At 52.4% G+C, this 21418-nt stretch overlaps 1 protein-coding gene across 1 annotated transcript; it reads right to left on the minus strand.

The window, feature by feature from the left end:
• Positions 1 to 579: 579 nt before the first annotated feature.
• Positions 580 to 19715, minus strand: DEDD2 (death effector domain containing 2). The gene is made up of 5 exons (XM_054463380.2): positions 19568 to 19715; positions 18595 to 18960; positions 17058 to 17177; positions 11690 to 11830; positions 580 to 1827 (listed from the first exon to the last, which is right to left on the minus strand). The coding sequence occupies exons 2-5, from the start codon at positions 18920 to 18922 to the stop codon at positions 1436 to 1438; spliced, it is 981 nt and encodes a 326-aa protein (XP_054319355.1). The 5' UTR covers positions 18923 to 18960; positions 19568 to 19715; the 3' UTR covers positions 580 to 1435.
• Between the last annotated feature and the right edge of the window lie 1703 nt (positions 19716 to 21418).

Below are 21418 nucleotides of genomic sequence, written 5' to 3' on the forward strand. Positions count from 1 at the left end.
ACAAAAAATTAGCCGGGCGTGGTGGCGGGCGCCTGTAGTCCCAGCTACTTGGGAGGCTGAGGCAGGAGAATGGCGTGAACCCAGGAGGCGGAGCTTGCAGTGAGCTGAGATCACGCCACTGCACTCCAGCCTGGGCAACAGAGCGAGACTCCATCTCAAAAAAAAAAAAAAAAAATTCCTGGGAGCCCCCAAGGACATACAGGAGCAAAGCATGTTTGAACGTGGTTAAAAGGATTTCTGACTCCAAGGCAGTATTCTATTTCTTCCTTTGACAGAGGACAAGACTGACGCCCGGAGGGGAGGACAAGCGTGTGGTTATCAGCTGGCATATGGTCCAGCATCCTGCCCACGTTCCAGTCCCTAACGCTGGGCCAGGAACACTCCTTCTCCCAGCCCACTGAGGTCCAAAAGCTGGGCATGGTGACAGGCACCTGTAGTCCCAGCTACTGGGGAGGCTGAGGCAGGAGGATCGCTTGAGCCCAGGAATTTGAGGCTGGCCTGGGCAACATAACAAGACCCTCAACTCTAAAAAAAAAATTTAAATTAAATAATAAATAAAGAGTCCTAGAGAGGCCGATGCCCACCTATGCCCTTTCCAGGGCAGTTTAATTGGTATCACTTGTAAAAGGTCTTTTCCATCACCCCCAAGGTCTTTTCCATCACCCCCAAAGCCTTTACATTCCAAGAAGGTGGCTGTTTACTGGTTTTGGCCCCATGTGCAACAGTAGGCCTTGGTGTGATGCTGCCACAACATTCCTGTGTGACACTCCAGGTGACAGTCCAAGTGCAAGTCTATGTTCAGCTCTGGGCAGCAGGGGGAAGGTGAGGAGAGTCAGGTCTGTAATTTGAAGCTGGGCAGGGCCCTGGCTGGCTGGAGATGTGTGGGCAAGGTGAGCAGGCCCCATGTGCACCCCAGCTCCAGTGCCCACTGGTGTGGCTGAAGCCCAGGTTGGGTGTGGTCAAATTAGAGGTCCTGAGAGAGAAGCCCTTAGGCCAAAGAAGTGTGTGCTGGGAAGCAGGCCAGGGCAGAGGCCCAGGGAAGATCTCAGCAGGGGCAGTGTGAGCATGAGCGAGTAGTGTGTGCACCTGTGAGAGTGCAGACAGCCCAAGATCAGAGATATAATGTGCAGGGGGGCCTTTGGTGAGTGTGTAGCTGTGCCCCTCCCTTCTGAGATAAAGGCCCAGCCCCCGCCTCCAGAGGCTAAGGGAGCACACCTGGGGGTAGGAGGAGTTTGGGAAGGAAACTCAGCTGGAAATGGTTTAGGCCTCAGAGCCCACATCCTGTGGGAGGGGCTGTCAAGGGGCCTGCTGTCCTGGTCCTGTCGCAGTCCTCAAAGATGCTAGAGTGACAGTCCTCTAGGGGTAGAGATGGTCGTCCTCCCAAGAGAAGTTGGCCCAGAGACTCGGAGGTGGGATCAATCCTGCCAGTCCTGGATCAGGAGGCCTCTGTCGGGCGCCGCCCCCCTTCCTCCTCCATCAGCAACAGGCGGCGCCGGCCAGCCTCATAGTCAGCCTCATCCACACTGACCAGCAGGCGAACAGCCTCCCGGCCCACAGCCTCTCGCAGGGCCTCAGTCAGGAACACGCCCCGCAGGGCCTGCAGCAGGGCGCCACTCAGGTAGTCGCCCCAGAAGGCGTCCAGATAGGAGAGCTCTGAGAACTTGATGTCACAAACCACGGAGCCCAGGTCCCTTGAGCGCAGCACTGCGGTGGCCTGCCCAAACACGTCCAGCTGCCGCGCCAGCGCCTGGGGCCGCCGGGATGCCACGCCCTGCTCCAAGGCTGGCCCATGCTCGCAGTACTCTGCTCGAACCCGGAGCCGGATGTCTGCAGGTGAAGGAGGGATTTGTCAGGGAGGGGGCCAACACTAGACACACTTATGGGGAACGCCACCCTTCCTCCCTCCAGCCTTCTCCCTCCACCCCCTTCCGGTAGCCACACCCTAGTCCTGACACAGCCTCCCCAGCTCTGTGGGGTTCCCTGACCAAGTACATCCTCCTCTTCTCCAGCCCCACCACCTCCTCACTGCTCCAACAAGCCTCTCCCCCGCCAGGGGTGCTCTTTCCCTGGATCTGCATAACACTTGCTCCCTCGCTTCCTGCAGGTCTTTGCTCAAAAGCCACCTTGCCAACAAGACCCACCTAGGCCAACCTATTTACAGCTGTAACCACCCACCCAGCCCTCTCCGCAGCATGCCAGGTCCCACACCCTGCTCCACTTTTGTCCAAGGCACTTATCACCTTCTAACCTCCTCTGTCAGTTACTATCTGCTCATCATCTGTCTCTACACTCAGCGTGGAGAGACAGATGACAGGAAGGAAGGGGTTTTTGTCTGTTTTGTTCACTTGTGTAACTGCGGCACATAGTAGGTGCTCAATATGTATTTGTGAAGAACTAATGCATGAACTAATGGACTTGCCTTTAGGCAACCAGCCTCACACCCTGCCCCCAAACAATGAGATTCACATGGTACCAACCACATCCCCATCCCTCCCATCCACCTGAGCCAGCACTGCGGAGGCGCAGGGTCCTGACCAGGCCCAGGAGGCTTGTGGCTGGACCTGCGCTGGCTCTACTGGGAGTCAGGTACTCTCTTGCCACAGAGCTGCTAAGATGATAGGTTGGAAACCCAGAGCTGCTGGGGGCCACTGTGCCAAGAGGAGAGAAGGAAGCCTACACAGGGCCAGCCCCGGAGAGAAAAAGATTCCTGAGGTCATCACATGAGCCCACGATCATAGCTGGATTTTCAGCTACACTCAACTCCCCTTTTTGCTGAAGCCAGTTTGAGTTGGTTTCTGTCACAACTCTCCCCACATCTGCGCAAATGAGGTGGCAGCTGTGTACAGGGGACAGGACACTGGACTTCTAAGGCTATCCTGTAATCATGAACTTCACATACCACCTCTCTTCCGGGATTTCTGAATTCCCACCCATCACTTGGGCTAGTGACAGTACCCCCTCTCTCTACAGACCCAATGAGGCTGTCCTGAGGATCAGCTGTGAGCCAGAAACAGCAGCAGCCAACACTTACAGAGTGCCGACTATCTGCTAGGCGCCAAGTGCTTGAATCACAGAAACTCATTTAACCTATAAATGACCCTGTGGGGACAGGTCCTATCATCACCCCCAACTTACAGATGAAAAAATGGAGGCCAAGAGAAGTGAAGTGACTCGCCCAAGGTCACACAGCCAGATAATGACAGTGCCTGACAAAGGTCATTTAACCTCCTATGTCCCTGAGAGTAGGCTCCTCAATCAATGAAGTGGATTCCCACACAGGAGCCTTCAGCAGTGTGACCTGTGACAAGTCACAACCTCTCTGAGCATGGGTTCCTGCCTAAACAAGGGGACAATTCCTACTGTGAGGAGCTGTTAAGAGGATTAAAAAGAGAGTAATGGATAGAAAGGAACAAGCTAGCACTGCACACAGTGTCCAAGGGGTGCTCCCGGAATGGCAGCCACCAACCCCTCTGACAGGCCAATTGCCTGACCCTTGGGGATGCAGTAGAATCAGCCCTGTGGGGCAGGGGCCACCTTCAGCCCACTTGACAGATGAGGAAACAAGGCTCTGGGAGGGAATGTCTCATGCTGTGGCTCCCTTCAACTTTCACAGACCATGTCAGCCACAGAGCAGAAAGGAGAATGAAGGGCCCTTGCTCCCCAAGACAACTTCGCAGCCCTGCCCACTTCCTCCTCCCACCCCAAACCCTTCCTCTTTCTGGCTCTAGGGGAACCCCATCCTCTCCACTCAACGCCCAGGGAAGCCTGCCCAGCCTCAGCTCCCAGGCCCTCCCATGGCATTCAGGCCCAGCTGTCTCTATCTAGAGGACCAGATCCTTGACTGCATCCTTGACTCCAGTAAGCAACTGGCTGTGACCTCAATCAATGTGGGTGGGAGAGCAGGGGGCTGGGAGGAGCAGCACCTGTTCCAGGCCACCCAGGATGGTTGGCCACAGAGGCAGGGCCAGGTGGTGGAGTCCAACAGACCTTGAGGTGAGTCCCAGCTCTGCCACTCTCTAAGCTGTGGGGCCTTGGGCATGTGACCTTACCTCTCTGAGCCTGTTTCCCCATCTGAAACACAAACAAACAAGAGGTCCCTGCTGCACATTGAAGTCACAAGGATTAAATGAGGCAACTCATAAAATGCTTGCTCACAGCCCTATGACAAAGAAGGCTCCCAGAAACAGGAACTGTAATTTCGACACCCAACTCCCTACCCCCATGGCCCTCACCCAGGCCTTCATCTCTCTCTCACGGGTCCCTAAGCCAACCTCCTCCTTGGACTCCTCCAATTCCTGCCATGTCCCCCCATACCCTGCACTCCAGTCAGAAGAAAATGTTCCCAACATGAGCCTTACTTACAAAATGACCTGTCCACCTACTCCATCCAGAACATTTGCCAAAGCTCAGCTCATGGGACCCCCACATCCCACCCAGTTGAATCCTCTCTCAGCTCGTCCTTCTCCCCAGCATGGACCTCTGGTGTAAATTCTCAATCCACCCAGAGCTCCCACCATGTCAGAGTGGACAGGGACAGGGACAAGACCAGAGCAGATCTCCATGCCCCCATTCAATCTCTTATTCAACAGATATTTTATGAATGCCAGGCATGCTAGGGTGACACGAGGGCCTTGCCACAAGTGGGACGGGGAAGACATGTAACCCACAGTTAGGAAGCACTCCCCGCAAGCCAGGCTCTACTCAAGGGCTTTCCTCTCTCAGCCCACCTAATCCTCAGAGTACTTTCACTAGCCCCCCTTACAGATGAGCAAATCTTTCAGCAGACCACACTCCCACCTCTGAGCTGGAAAACATGATCATGGTGCACAGGGAAAAGAAAGAGAGGTGCCACCAGGCAACAGGAGAAGGCGAGGCTTCTCTGAGCCTCTGCTCCACCCTTAGCACCCAATCATGTGCTTTACCCCTACCCAAAATAATCACAAGAGGTGACACCTGCATATAGCTTTTACTACAGGCTGGTACAGTACTACATACTTCACATCTGCTGACCCCTTTGATTGTCCCCACAACCTTATGAAGTGATGCTGTTATTATCCCTTTTCTGCAGATGGAGAAATTGAGGCACACAGGTTGAGTCACCTGCCTAAGGCCACCAGATAGGAAATGGCAGAGCTGGAATTTTACCTCAAGTGTATGGCTCCAGTGCTTGAGCTCTTAACTACCCCTATCCTGTTTACTACCTCACACAGAACCATACACATCAAATACACAACTAAAAGACATCCTGAGAGCCAGCAGAGAAAATTAGACAGGGCGAGTTATAGTTTAGATTGAAAGGATCAGAGAGGATCTCTCTAGGAAATGACATCTGAAGTAAAATGTGAAGGAGGACAAGTAGGTTTAGAAAGAAAAACAGGAGAGAAAAAAAGAATGGCATTCTCAGGAGAGATGAGCATTCATGGAAGTCCAGAGAGAAAATGAACTTCAGGCCTGCACAGGCTGAGGGGCCAGTGTGGCAGGAACGTGGAGGGGAGAAGGGCACTAAGGGAGAACGGGCAGCCAGGTCAGGGAGGCTGATCTCAATCCCAATCGCCAGCAGACTCAAGATTCTAGGGCCTCTGGAAGTGACCACATCTCTCTGCACCTTGGTGGCCTCCTGTGTAAAAACAAGGCTCCCCCTAACACCTGCCCATGTGGGGCTACTGTGAGAATTCAAGGCTCAATGCAAGGAAAGAGGAGAGGCCAGAAAGGCCAGGCATGCAGAGAGGACAGGAGACAGGACCTGCCGACTTAGGGGCGACTCCAGCTGTGCTGTGAAGTTGCAGGTGGGTAGAAACAGGGCCAGGGCAGCAGGCGGGGAAGGGTCACAAGTGGCTGTCCAGGATGGGAGCAGTAGACATGGAGAGAAGTGGAGGAACTGTCCAGTGTGGCCCTAAGCGGGGAGGCAGGAAGAGCACCCAGCACCATGTGTGCTTGACCGGGAGCTGGCTGCATCTTTTCCATTTTGGCAGCCGTGGGGAAAAGTTCCCTGTCCCTGGGAGGGTGGGGGGCAGGTGCCATGCCTTCCTAGAGAGGAGAGCTGCTCCTGCTTCCTGCACTCAGGTGGGCCCAGCACCCTCTTGTCCCCCACCCCCACCTCACCAGTCTCTTTTCTGGGGAAATGGGACATCAAGTGAAATGGGCTTCTCAGTGGGGGACCAGGGTGAAGTTTGAAGGAGCAGGCCCTGGGCTGGGTGTGTCTGGGAGCCCAGAGATGAATCTCACTCAAGTCTTCCCTCTAAGAGTTCCTAGTTGGGTGGTGATAAGGTTTGGATGTGTGTTCTCTCCAAATCTCATGTGGAAATGTGACTCCAACATTGTAGGTGGGACCTCATGGAAGGTGTTAGATCATGGGGCTGGGTCCCTCATGAATCCCGTGGTGATGAGTGAGTTCTTGCTCTGGTATTTCCTGTAAGAGCTGGTTAAGAGTGTGGCAGCTCCCCCACCCCCCACCTCTCATCATGTGACAAGCCTGCTCCCCTTAGCCTTCCACCACGAATGGAAGCTTCCGGAGGTCCTCAACAGAAGCAGAAGCTGGCACCATACTTCTTGTACAGCCTGCAGAACCGTGAGCCAAGTAAATCTCTTTTCTTTACAAATTACACAGTCTCAGGTATTTCCTTATAGCAACACAAAAATGAACAAACAAACATGGGCTGGGGAAGAAGAGGACCTGTGCTCCCACAACACTGGGAGATGCTTCCAGCCTTTCTGGAGAGAGGCAGCCAGTGTGCTTCAGTGGAGAGACCCCACCCCCACCCCGCCACCACACCAGGACCAGCACTAGCCCCCTCTGGACAATGGTGGGAACCCTCCCAGCATCTTGGCTTGCCTCCCTTGTCTCTTCTCTACAACAAAGCCAGCATCATCATGTCAAATGGAAAGTTTTTCAACTCCTACTGAATTGAGGCAATGAGGAGAAGCTGCCTCCAACTCGAGAGAGGGATAAGCAGCCATCACCTGCTTCCTGATGGAGGGGCACAACACACCCTCAGAAGTGGGATTGAGGAAAACAAAACATCAAACCAGAATCTGATCAAGCCTCTCCAGACCCCACTACCCATCTTCAGGAAATACAAAAGACAGGGTAGAACACACTGAATCAACCCTACTGCAGGATACAGTCAGCAAAATCCAGTCTTCGGGAAATGCTACAGGACAACTGCTTTAGAAAAATACAACACAAGGCGGAGAAAGAGAGGTGGTAAGGGAAAGGAGAGACTTCAGAGAACCTACATTTATGAGACAACTGAAAATATGAGCACTGATCAGATATTTGATAGTAAGGAGTTACTAATCTTTTTTGGTGTGAAACCCTATTTTTATCTTTGGCCAGCCACAGTGGCTCACACCTGTAATCCCAACACTTTGGGAGGCCCAGGCGGGTGGATCACTTGAGGTCGGGAGTTCCAGACCAGCCTGACCAACATGGAGAAACCCTGTCTATTAAAAATACAAAATTAGCCGGGTGTGGTAGCACATGCCTGCAATTCTAGCTACTCAGGAGGCTGAGGCAGGAGAATCGCTTCAACCTGGGAGGCAGAGGTTGCGGTAAGCTGAGATCATGTCATTGCACTCCAGCCTGGGCAACAACAGCAAAACTCCATCTCAAAAAAAAAAAATCTCTTTTCAAGATACACGGTGAAACATCTACAGATGAGATCATAGGGCAACCAGAATTGACTCCAAAATCCTAATTATCCTAAGATGAGATCAGCCATGAGTTGACAATAGCTGAAGCTAGTCTATCCACTTTGGTATATTTTTCCACAGAAAAAATTGCAGGGGCCAGGCGGTGGCTCATGCCTGTAATCCCAGCACTTCGGGAGGCCAAGGCAGGTGAATCGCTTTGAGCTCAGGAGTTCGAGACCAGCCTGGGCAACAGGGCAAGACCCTGCCTCTAAAAAAACACACAGAAATTAGCCAGGCACCCTGGATCACGCTTGTAGTTCCAGCTACTCAGGAGGCTGAGGCTGGAGAATCACTTGACCTGGGAAGTGGAGGCTGCAGTGAGCTGAGACTGCATCACTGTGCTCCAGCCTGGGCGACGGAGACTCTGTCTCATAATTTAAAAAAAAAAAAAAAAAAAATTGCAGGGGAGAAGCAAAGCTGACCCTGCCATTCAAATCCTCCAACTGCTTTCCATAATTTAAAAAAAAATGCAAAGCCCAGGCCCTGCAGGATCTGCCCAGGTTCCCTCTCCCGCCCTCACCTCCTAGGGGTCTCCACCCTACTCCTCCATTCCTGCCAGTTTCCTTGCCATCCTCCACGCTGCCCTTGAGCACTGGCACATCCCACTTGGGCCTGTGCTCCCGCTGTCCTCTCCATCGGGAACACCCTTCCCCTGACATCTGAAATCTCTCTCTTGGCTTTCTCCCGCCACAGCACAAGCTCAATGAGGGCAGGGTCTCCCACCCTGGCTGACCTAGCATATAGTAAATACCCTATAAATACATATGGAATAAACAAATAAACCCAAGTTTCAGCTGAGCTCTGCCCCCTGCCACTCAGACTAGTGACCGCCTTTCCCTGAGCATGCCTCTTCCTTTGCAAGATGTCATCCCACCTCAATGGCTGTCTTGAGAATTCAGGGCCAAGTGAGTAGTGCCCACCACAGATCCTGAGAGGCACATGGTCACTCAGATGTCCTGTGTCCAAGCCTAGGACCACCAAGTTGCCCTTCCTCACTGTCTCAGGCAGTCGAGAGTTTGTCTAGTTCTATCCCTCAATGGAGGGCAGCCGGCTGGGGGTCACAGGTATCACAGGTGAGGAGGGGTCAAGAATAGCAGGCCTCTTCTTCAATCAGGCCTCCTTCCACCTCTGGCATTCGGCTTCTCTAAAAGTAAGCCATCCCATTTTTCAGAGGGAAAAACAGGAGCCCAGATGGGAAAAGCCTCACTCCAGCCCCACCCTGCCTGGTGAGTCAGCAGTCAGACCTGCTCACCCATCTCCCATCAAGACCTAGCCAAGCCCTGGTTAACAACCTCCTCGCCTCGGGAAAGAGACCTGAAGCCTCCCTTGGCCTGTCTTCCTTGAGGCAATGACTCCCTCACCTGCCCAGCCAGCCTGGTGGCTCTGGGAATTACTGGCTGATTCGAGGGGGAGTCACCACCAGACAACCACCCCCTCAAACCCTGCCCCGCAAGCCCACATAGCTGCCTGAGGACCCAGGGCTGGCTCTCCAGGTCTGTTCCTTCTGACAGCACCCAGCACAGGTATCTGCTGCCTCATCTACAAAGCAGGCATGATGCCCACTCCCTGGAGGGCCATTATGGGCACTAGGAGGGGGCAGGTGTGCGTGCTTTGTGGGCTGGAGAAAGCTCTACAGATGGCAGAAGGAAGCACCCCCAGGCCAAGGTCTCCTGGGACGGGACATGCCAGCATCTCACCAGCTCCAACTTGGTTTTCTGACCTCCAGCTTCCACACTGGCCTCCTCCACTGAACCCTTCCACTCCCCCCAGGTGCCTCCTCCCCTCCCTCAGCAGCCTCAGCCCTTTGCAGGGGCTCGGCACCACCCCTGGCCTCATGTTTCATTAGGGCACTTGTCACTAGCTGATGCCATCTGCTACGCTGGCTTACTTTCGAGTTATCTGTCTTGCCCACTATAACATAAACTCCTGGAGGCGGAGGACTTTCTTCACTTGGTCCAATTCTGTGCCCTCCGTGCCTGGAACAGTGCTTGGCATAGAGATGATCCTCACTAATAAAAACTGGATGAAGGAATTAACAAACCCTTCCATGGCTCCCCCACCCACCACCCCCTGGAATAAAATCCAAACCTTCAAGGCCCCCCGCCTGCCTCATCTCCCCTGGCTCCCACCCACAAAGCCTCTGCTCCAGACAGACTCAGCCCTGACCACATCCAGCTGGGGACACTGCACACGAGTCACTCTGCCAGGATCACCCTTCCCAGCTCCTCTTCCAGCTTCCTTGAGCTTGTTCTAGACATGGCACCTCCACAAGGAAACTGGGGCTGGCCAGGAGACTCCCTGCACACCCCAGAGCCCCTGCACTCACAATACCCGTGCCACCTGTCACACCAGCCTGGCTGCCACTTCCCTCATCTGTCTTCCCTGCAGCCTGAGAGCTCGAAGACCATATCTGATCCCTTCTGTGTTTCCCAAGCTTGCCCACCTAGAGAAAGGAGTACTACAGTTGAGGGGGTGCTCATTGCTGTGTCCTCCCCACATGACCAAGTGGAATTTCTCAAGAGCAAGGTCAAAGTAGTCTCACAGCAGAGTCCCCAACCCACCCAACCCACCATGTCCACAGTCAGCCCTATGACCAGTGTCCTTCCTTATTTCCTAGGTCACTTCTCCTCACCCTCTCCAACATGACCCCCAGGCCAGACCTCTGCCTAGTCCTTCTCCATAGACCTCACAGCCTCTTCAAGCGATTAATTTAATCTACTTAACACACGCCTAGCAGAGCACCTACTAGAAGCCCAGTGCATCCTAAACGCTTTGAAAACCCTAACTTGCTTATTAACTGATTTTCCAGATGGAGTTAGAGTTCCCTGAAGAGGTATCACATCACGTCACCCTCCTGCTCAAAACCCATTGACAGTGCCTGGCGCATGGAATAAAATCCAAACTGTCATCCCTGCCGTGGCCCGCGAGGCCCAGCTGCTCTGGCCCCAGCCTGGCTCCTCCACCTGCTCCCACCCTCTCTTGGTGGCACTTATCATTGTCTAAAATGATCTTCAGTTTCACTGGTCACCTGACTAGGTCAGCTCCACAAGAGCAGGGAACCTCGCTGCAGCACTCCTGCCCCAGGCACACTGCACAGCAACAGTGAGAACAACAAACCCTCGTACAGCATGTGCCGGGTTGGGCACTGCTCCAGGCATACTGTGGGTAAATTGGTTTTCTCACAACATCCAAACAGGGAGGTGATTATCAGCCTCACTTTACAGATGTGGAAACTGAGGTGGATGGCTGGGTGCGGTGGCTCACGCCTGTAATCCCAGAACTTTGGAAGGCTGAGGTGGGTGGATCACTTGAGGTCAGGAGTTCAAGACCAGCCTGGCCAACATGGTGAAACCCATCTCTACTAACTAAAAATACAAAAATTAGCTGGGCGTGGCAGTGGGTGCCAGTAATCCCAGCTACTTGGGAGGCTGAGGCAGGAGAACTGCTTGAACCCGGGAGGCGGAGGTTGCAGTAAGCCGAGATCACACCGCTGCACTCCAGCCTGGAAGACAGAGGGAGATAGCGTCTCAAAAAAAAAAAAAAAAAGAAAGAAAAGGAAAAAAACAAAACTGAGGCAGAGAGGTTCAATTACTGGCCTGAGGTCGGACAACTTATTTAAGTGCCAAGACCAGGATGTAAATCAGGCAGCCTGATCCAGGATCGTTGTTTTTTTACCCCGTGATATGCTGCCACTGCACAAGAAATGTCTGAAAAAATAAACCCCGGCAGATGTTTGCTGAATACACAAATGAAACTAGGGCAGGGGGTTGTCAGGAAAGGCTTCCTGAAGGAGGTGGCACAAGATCTGATCCTTCAACGATGGACAAGATGTAGACAGGCAAGATAGTGAGATAAAGGACAAGAATTCCACTGTGGTGAATGAGAGCTGACACCCATCTGACAAGTGTGTCACATCCCCCAGAAAAATGCTCATTTCTCCCACCCTCTGAACCCGCCCGGGGCACTCTACATGCATTGCCAAGGCCTAGACACCTACCACAGGTCACTTTGCCTTCAGAGGAAGGTCTGGCGGGCTCTGGCTGCTGCTGGGGTGCGGCTGGGGCCCCTCTCCGCCGCCGTCTCGCACCACCACTGGGCCGGCCCCGACTCCGTCGCTGCCGCTTGGTTGGGGCGGAGCCTGAGGAGAAAAAAATGGGGCAAGTTGAGGACCAGGATGACAGCTAGAGTGCCCAGGTGTATGCCTGGAAAAGAACTCAAGGTGTTCTTGGTGCTGAGACCCTGAGTGAGCCACTCTGCCTCCCTTCTTCAGTGGCCCTGTCTAAAAGATGAAGAGTACCATCTAGCATCATCTAGAAGGGCAGATGAGTACACCCCACCACGTTGTAGCAGGCCCACTCCAGGTGTGATGTGACCCTAGAGAAATCCCTGCACACTTACACCAGGAGACAAATATGACAACCGCCACCAGGGCATTGTTTATCATGATGAAAACCTGAGAACAACATATCTGGCAAGAAGAAACAGGAATATAGGGAGATCTCCAGGATAGACTGTTTAAGGAAATAAAGCAAAATAACAAAGTAAGTGTCTACAGTGTACTGTACTTTGCATAAGGAGGGAAATTAAGATTATATATATTTGCAAAATGAAACACTAGAAGCACAGACTAGAAATGAATGAATTGGGGGTGAGGGGCGCCCAACAGTAGAGATGACATGTCTAAAAACACTTTTCATACTTTTTTTTTTTTTTTGAGACCGAGTTTCGCTCTTGTTGCCCAGGCTGGAGTGCAATGACACAATCTTGGCTCACTGCAATCTCCGTCTCCCGGGTTCAAGCAATTCTCCTGCCTCAGGTTCCCAAGTAACTGGGATTACAGGTGTCTGCCGCGACAACCGGCTGATTTTTTGTATTTTAAATAGAGATGGGTTTCACCATGTTGGCCAGGCTGGTCTCGAACTCCTGACCTCAAGTGATCCACCCACCTCGGCGTCCCAAATTACTGGGATTATGGGCATTGAGTCACCAAGCCCGGTCCCACACTTTAGTTTTGACTTTTGACTCATGTAACTGATTTACACACTTAAAAAGTTGAAAAGAAATAAACCATAAAATTAACACAAATAGGCCACACACGGTGTGGCTCCCACCTACAATCCCAGCACTTTTGGAAGGCCGAGGTGGGTGGATCACTTGAGATCAGGAGTTCGAGACCAGTTTGACCAACATGGTGAAACCCTGTCTCTACTAAAAATACAAAAATCAGCTGGGCGCGGTGGCTCCTACCTGTAATCCCAGCTACTGGGGAAGCTGAGGCAGGAGAATCGCTTGAACCCAGGAGCTGGAGGCTGCAGTGAGCCAAGATTGTGCCACTGCACTCCAGCCCAGGTGACAGTGTGAGACCCTGTCTCAAAAAAATAAAATAAATAAAATAAACACAAACAGAAGAAAATGAACCTGGTCAGATGTTGTGGTTCATGTCTGTAATCCAAGCCTACAGCCTAGGAGTTCAAGACCAACCTGGAACCTGGGCAACATGGAAAAACCTGTCTCTATTAAAAAAAAAAAAAAAAAATTAGCCGGATGTGGCGGCACGTGCCTGTAGTCCCAGCTACTTGGGAGGCTGAGGTGGGAGGACTGCTTGAGCCCAGGAGATCTAGGCTGCAGTAAGCAGTGTTTGCGCCACTGGACTCCAGCCTGGGAAACAGAGCTAGACCCTCGAAGGGAGAAGGGAGAAGAGAAGGAAGGAAGGGAGGGAGGGAGGGAGGGAGGGGATTGTATTTATAATTGGTAACAGGAATACTCAGATGAAAGAATTATTCAAGTAACTTGAAGAACGTTCTGACTGTAAAATCTCAATGGGATATGCTCAGAGAACAAGAAACACAAATAAAATCTATGTTTCATTCACTAGATACAGTCAGCAGTTGTACTGACTTTGTTATTTTGATGCTATTTAATTACTGTTGTAAAATAAATCAAATAAATCCACATCTCAATGTTATTAAGAGGAAAGACTTTTAGTATAAAAAAGTCTGGCTGGGGCCGGGTGCAGTGGCTCACACCTGTAATCCCACCACTTTGGGAGGCCGAGGCGGGTGGATCACCTGAAGTCGGGAGTTCGAAACTAGCCTGACCAACATGGAGAAACCCTGTCGCCACTAAAAATACAAAATTAGTCGGGCGTGGTGGCACATGCCTGTAATCCCAGCTACTCAGGAGGCTGAAGCAAGAGAATCGCTTGAACCCGGGAGGCGGAGGTTGCAGTGAGCCGAGATTGTGCCATTGCACTCCAGCCTGGGCAACAAGAGTGAAACTCTTTCTCAAAAAAAAAAATAATAATAATAAATAAATAAATTTAAAAGTCTGGCTGGGAGCAGTGGCTCACACCTATAATCCCAGCACTTTGGGAGGCCGAGGCAGGCAGGTCACCTGAGGTCAGGAGTTCGAGACTAGCCTGGCCAACATGGTGAAACTGCGTCCCTACTAAAAATACAAAAATTAGCTGGGTATGGTGGTGTGTACCTGTAGTCCCCGCTACTCAGGAGGCTGAGGCAGGAGGATCGCTTGAACCTGGGAGGCAGAGGTTGCAGTGAGCTGAGATGGCGCCACTGTACTCCAGCCTGGATGACAGAGTGAGACTCCATCTCAAAAAAAAGTATTTGTAATGTTTTTGTTTCTTTCTTTAGGGTGGAGGTCTCGTTCTGTTGCCCAGGCTGGAGTCCAGTGGCATGCCACCACACCCGGCTTGTTTTTTTTTTCTCTGAGACAGGGTCTTGTTCTGTCACCCAAACTGGAGTGCAGTGGCGTGATCTCAGCTCACTGCAACCTCCACCTTCCCAACTCAAGCAATCCTCCTACCTCAGCCTCCTGAATAGCTGGGACTACACGCGCACATCACCATGCCAGGCTAATTTTTGTATTTTTTATAGAGACAGGGTTTTGCCATGTTGCCCAGGCTGGTCTCAAACGCCTGGGCTGAAGCAGTCCACCCGCCTTAGCCTCCCAAACTGCTGGGGCTACAGGTGTGAGCCACTGTACCCGGCTAGGTTTTTTATCTTTTTAGACACAGGGTCTTACTATATTGCCCAGGCTGATCTCGAACTCCTGGCCTCAGGCAATCCTCCTGCCTCAGCCACACAAAGCACTAAGATTACAGGCATGAGCCACCAAACATGGCTATAATGTTAATCTTAAATTTAAAATACTAACAGAAACTTTTTGAAAAGTCAAGTCTCTAGCACTGTTCACTGAAAGAACCTAGAAACAATATACACACTCAGCACCCAGGTTTTGGTCTCTAAATACCACAGCTTCCTTGAAAAACAGCTGATTCTAGGGTGTGGAAGGGAAAGTTCAAAGTCAGCCCAGGACATCTTGCAGTGCCACAAAGCAGGAAGCACACAAAGAATGATACAAACACATGAAGAAGACACAAGAGGCTAGCCAGTTGGAACTGCAGGAAGACTGACTGACTGTAACAAGTCAGTAAATAGTGTATGGGTCTATAGTGACACTCAAAGTCAAAGGGGCACTGGGGGAATACCTCTTGAAAGAGAAAGAAAAAAGAAAAAGAATTAGAAAAATCACCATTTTGCAAACACCAATGTGATAACTGGTTCAGGCAAAGCTCATAAATGTGAAACCCACTGAGTAAATGGCTATTAGGGAACAGGACATGCCAAGTATCACCCCACAGACTGTTTACTAACCATGAGAACTAAATGTCCCTTCACAATGGACAAGTATGGCAGATATCCCCTTAACCAAGTGACCAAACTTTCCCACATTGGAAAAGCCAGGCCGTACATGCCTGGGGATGTACTCCAATATGAACTAGATGGCAGCAACCAAGGATTATTCCTGCTAAAGACGTATAAACTGAATCTAACCAAGCCTCAGACACAATTCCCATTTAACAAGAAATGTAAGGGAAAGAGGGAAGAGTTAAATAACTCCATCAGGAAAAAAACAGACAGATAAAGAAACAATCAGGATATTCTACAAAACAACTGGCCTGCTAGGGTGAATAAATCAATGTTACAGGAAAAAGAAAAAGGTATGGGGTGTAGGGGCAGTTTCTGTGCTATGGCAGGAGACATAACAACTGAATGCATACCAACTCAACTATGAATAGATTCTGAACGGTCCCACAGTCTGGGGATTTTTGAAAATGGACCATTAGAATATCAGAGAATTCGTGTTTATTTTCTTAGGTATAATAGTCTTAAAGTGGTACAGGTGAATATCTTCATTCTCCATGGATGCCTAATTTAGGGGTAAAGCATCCTGATGTCTGTAATTTACTTTCAAAGGGTTCAACAAAAAATCCAGAATTACGTATACACATAAAGCAAAAGTAGCAAAATCTTAACAATTATTGAACCTAAGTGGAAGATATTAACTGTACTAATCTTTCAATTTCTATGTTTGAAATTTCACATAATTAAAAAAAAGAGGGGTGGCCAGGGCGCGGTGGCTCAAGCCTGTAATCTCAACACTTTCGGAGGCCCAGGTGGGCAGATCTCGAGGCCAGGAGTTCGAGACCAGCTTGGGCAACATGGTGAAACCTCATCTCTACTAAAAATACAAAAAAATTAGCCAGGCATAGTGTCATCCGCCTGTAGTTCCAGCTACTTGGGAGGCTGAGGCAGGAGAATTGCTTAAATCTGGGTGGCAGAGGTTGCAGTGAGCCAAGATCGCACCACTGCACCCCAGCCTGAGTGACAGAGTGAGATTCTGCCTCAAAACAACTACTAGAGGTGGCTGGGCATGATGGCTTATGCCTGTAATCCAGCACTTTGGGAGGCTGAGGTGGGAGGACTGCTTGAGGCTAGGAGTTCAAGACCAGCCTGAACCACAAGGGGGAGACCACACCTCTATAAAGGATGAAAAAATTAGCCAGGCATGGTGGCATGCCCCTGTAGTTCTAGCTACTTGAGAGGCTGAGGTGGAAGAACAGCTTGAGCGCAGGAGTTCAAGGCCGCAAAGAGTTATGATTTTGCCACTGCACTCCAGCCTGGGTGACAGACCAAGCCCCTATCTTGAAAAAACCAAACAGAAAAAAACAAAAACTGGGGGTGGTGAAAATAAGTAAGTTAATTGGGGCATGGCAATTAAAATAATACAATTAGAGATACTCAGCATGAATCAATCTCAGACACATCTAACAAAGACAGCCAGGTGCAGAGTAATACCCACAATGTAATACCATTTAAACGAAACAAGAAACTATGTGCAACGATTCTGTATGTTGCTTCAGAACAGAGTATCTGTAGCAATAAACACACACACACACACACAGTGAAAATGAGACAGAATAACCCCTCAGGCCCCTTCTTTGATGAGCACAGTTCATAAGGAAAAGAGGGATGCTGCCATTACACCCATCCAGCTGGGCTCACCTGTCTCCCACTGACCCTGCTGAGAATTTGCAGAACTGCTTGACTGCCGACGGCGACGGCAGCTACCCTCTGTCCTCTTTGAAGAGCTGGAGGTGCCATAGCTATAGCGTTCTGGAGACACTGGAGGAAGAGAAGAACAGAAAGAAGCATTCAGCCTCCTGGCCGTAATTCCCACCCCTGAAAGAATGCCTGCACCACGAGGTGCCTAAGTTCCCCAGAAGTCAGAGCCCAAATACCCACTCATTCTCAAACACCTCCTGCAGAGGTTGCTCAGATGCCTCCTAAGAGAACTCATCACGACTTGGGGCAATCTAACCCACGTCTATGGCAGCTCAAACTGTCAAGGTTATTCTGTTGATAGTCATGGTAAGGGTCCCTGTAATGGCCCTTTGCCCTGGCATCAACTGCCCCCAGCTCTCCCCAAGGAGTAAGCAGGCCTCTGTGCAGTCTCCCCAAATCTTCTCTTCTAGAGCGTGATCTTCAGACACAGATATCCAAAAATGCTGTCAGCTCTTCCCTAGAGCTGTCCTTCTCCTGCTTATCTAAATTTTGTGGGCTTACTCTGGGCCAGGGAAGGCCATAATCCCCCCTCCCCAAACTAGCCACTGCCCCTTTCGTAACCCAGACAAAAGCTTGATCTATGCATGCACAGGGCTACTGGCAGCCTGAACCCCTCCCAGCTTCTCACCTCAAGACTGCTATCCTCCAGGGGCACTTCCTTCACAAGGATTAAGGGCATCAACTCTGGGGACAAGTTGGCTGGGTTTGAATCCTGGCTCCCACACTTCCCAGCTACGTTCTCTGCAAGCCCCTTAATGACATAACTTCTTACCTCCCTCTCTTCCCTAGCTTGGGTCCCCTCTGCTCCTGCCACACTGGCCTCTGATGATGCCAAACTCATTCCCACCTCAGGCCTTGGATGCTCCCTGGGATTTTCTCCCCTGGGGTCTATGCATGGCTGGCAGTGCAGCCTCAGGGCAAAACCTCCCTTCACCTTGCTGCTCTCCTGACTCTCTCTATTCCATTACTTTTAGTCTTCCTACAACAGCGTCTAAAAATAAGTTCTCTTATTATCTGATTGCCCCACTAAACTTAAACTTCATGAAACAAACACCTTGTCAGCTCCATCATCCTGTATCCCCTAGGCCCAACAAACAGGATTGTTATTATACGTGCAAACTGCTTAACTTCTCTGAACTGATTTTCCTGGTTACAGTGAAGACAGTAACAGGACTTCCTTGTGGGATTACTGGGAGACTATAAGGCACTAGTTCATATGAAGGGCTGACAGCTGTGCCTGGCATGAAACAAGCCCTCCGTAAACAGTGGCCAAAATCATCATCACTGATGTGGCCAAATTCCCAAAGCCATGCTTTCTTCCTCTTATGTTGCTCATTGATACTGTGGAAAAAGAGAGTAGTAGAATGGGACATAAGCTGCCTGATATGGCACTGTCCGTATCAGGGCACCAGGGAGGCCCAGCGGGAGCCAGGCCCTTTCCTCCCAGGAAGTGTGACACCCTCCCATTCAACCGTACCTGGCCGGCGCCGCTTGCGCGCCAGGTGCGGCAGCAGGTCGTGGCGGGCCAGCACGCGCAGGAGTTGCCCCAGCAGCCGCAGGTTGCTCTCGTCGCACTGCCCGCGGCGCTCCAGCTCCAGCAGGAGCTCTAGGCCGCTGCGGGCCCGGGCTAAGCCTCCGGCGGCGCCAGGAGCCTCATCCAGCAGAAAGGCCAGGAGCTCCAGCTCGCATTCGGTCAGTTGCCCGCCCACCACCTCGAACATACGGTGAAGCGACAGCATCCCGTAGTAGTCCAGGCACTCATCCTCCTCCCAGCACGGGGCCGGGGTCGACCCGGATAGCGCCATTCCCGGGGGAGGGAGGCGGAACAAGCTCAGAACCCGGCCTAGAACCCACACAGCGGGGAGGGGGCAGTGGTCAGCGACGCGGAGGCCCGAAACCCACACCGCCAGCGCGTCTCCCCCGCCCAGTCGCGCCGGGCAGGGCCGCTCCCGCACCCCCAACCGCCTCGGCCTCCCCCTCTCCCGGGAGGGAATGGTCCCGCCCGAGGTCCCCTAAGAACAGGTCGGGACGCCAGAGCCCGCTCGGCTTCTGCCCCCCCGGCTTCTGCCCCCCCCGCCCCCCCGGTGCTACGTTCGGAGCTCGCCTCCGGACCTGACCAAACGTTGCGGCCCAAACAAGCCTCGGGGCCCACCCCGGGGCTCCCTGCTGACTGCCCCTGACTCCGGGTAGGACTGCCCAGACGAGCCCCTTTGCTCCGTCCAGTGGTACCGTCTGATGAGTCCCCTGGCTCTACGCAAGTGGCACCGCCCAAAAGTGACCCTCTGCCCCCTCCACAGAGGAGCGACCCAGGCAGCCCCTTTGCTCCACACAGGTGGTACCGTCCGAACCCGACCCCCTCGCCCTGCAAGGGCGGCCCCGCTCGCTCCCCAGAGCCCAGGTGGTCCTGTCTACCCGCCACCAGTCACCATTAGGCCTCTCTGGATCCTCACCAGATTCTGGCGTCCGGTGACTCCCGGGCGACGGCCGCAGCCACTTGTTTTGGATCTTTCTGGCACCTTCTCTATTATTACGCCTGCGTCACCTCGCCCCTCCTCCTTCCCCCAACTCGCGCAGGTGCGACCGCCACGCCCCTTCGGCGCATGCGCAGAAAGAGGCCTCCAAGCCCCGCCCTTCCTGGGCCGCTAAGACTTGCCCCCAACCGAAGCGTCTTGGTTCGCGAGTGCTGCGCTTGCGCAGCGCGAGAGCACGCCGCCTCTGGGGCTGTATCTGGTACCCGGTTCCAGGTCCCTACTTCCCGCCCGTGACTCAAGCCTCCGGGGCCATGTAGCGCCACGTCACGAGTAGTTGTAACTACTCATCTCATAAACTACAGCCCCCTCCTGATCACGAGCTAGACGCCCACATCACCACTGCCCCTAGTTGCCCGTGGCAAAGTAACACAATCACTACTTTCCCGTCTCCCAGTAACTCCCAGGCCTTATATGATCTGGTTCTGGGCACTCCTCCATTAGATTGTCCCTCGCTTCTAGTGACAACCAGGGATCTACATCTCAACTGTGCTGTCTCATGATCCCAAATGGAAATCCTGCCCCCCCACCACCACCCCCGCAGTCTGTAAGTTCCTTCCCCTGATCAAAACCAGAACTCCCTCGTCTCATGTTCAGGACGGATACCTCCTTCCAAGCGGCAGCAGAACCCTCCATTCCGACTGTGTACATCTCGATGGCGTCCATCACGACCCCCATCACAGTCAGACGTCTCCACCCAGAGCCAAAACGGCCCCTCCGTAACCCCTTCCAATCTCTGCCCTCCAGGGTCGCCCAGATGCCCGCTCCCTAACTTGTAACTAGAGAGGGTCTGTCAGGGAGTCTAGGCTGTGGTGTATGCGTGTCCCCTTACCGCGGGGCCTCGGGTGTGACGGTCGCCACGCCCCCCACTTTGGTGACTCAAGGTCAGGACCTGCATGTACTTGAGACAAGTCCCCTCCCTGGATCTGTGCCCACCCCCGCAATTAACTCCTCTTGGGAGTCCTCTTGGAGATCTGGGTCCTTCCTAGCACTGGCCCAGTACTGGCTCTGCCTGAGCTGTAGCAGTGAATTCAAAAGAATCGGCTGGGCGCGGTAGCTCACGTCTGTAATCCCAGCACTTTGAGAGGCCGAGGTGGGCGGATCACACGAGGCCAGGAGTTCGAGACCAGCTTGGCCAACATGGTGAAACCCTGCCTGTTCTTAGCCGGACGTGGTGGCACGCGCCTGAAATCCCAACTACTTGGGAGGCTGAGACAAGAGAATCTCTTGGACCAGGGAGCAGTGAGCAGAGATAGTGCCACTGCATTCCAGCCTGGGCCACAGGGCGAGACTTTGTCTCAAGAAATAAACAAACACCGGGTGCGGTGGCTCACGCCTGTAATCCCACCACTTTGGGAGGCCGAGGTGGGCGGATCACCTGAGGTCGGGAGTTCGAGACCAGTCTGACCAACATGGAGAAACCCCATCTCTACTAAAAATACAAAATTAGCCAGGCGTGGTGACGCATGCCTGTAATCCCAGCTACTCGGGAGGCTGACGCAGGAGAATCGCTTGAACCCTGGAGGCGGAGGTTGCCGTGAGCCGAGATCGCGCCATTGCACTCCAGTCTGGGCAACAACAGCAAAACTCTGTCTCAAACAAACAAACAAACAAACAAGACCGGACGCGGTGGTTCACGCCTGTAATCCCAGCACTTTGGGAGGCCGAGACGGGTTGATCACCTGAGATCAGGAGTTCGAGAGCAGCCTGACCAATATGGCAAAAACTCGTCTCTACTAAAAATACAAACATTAGCCAGGGGTGGTGGTGGGC

Source organism: Pongo pygmaeus, chromosome 20 (genome assembly GCF_028885625.2).
Source record: "Pongo pygmaeus isolate AG05252 chromosome 20, NHGRI_mPonPyg2-v2.0_pri, whole genome shotgun sequence".
Taxonomy (NCBI): Eukaryota; Metazoa; Chordata; class Mammalia; order Primates; family Hominidae; genus Pongo; species Pongo pygmaeus.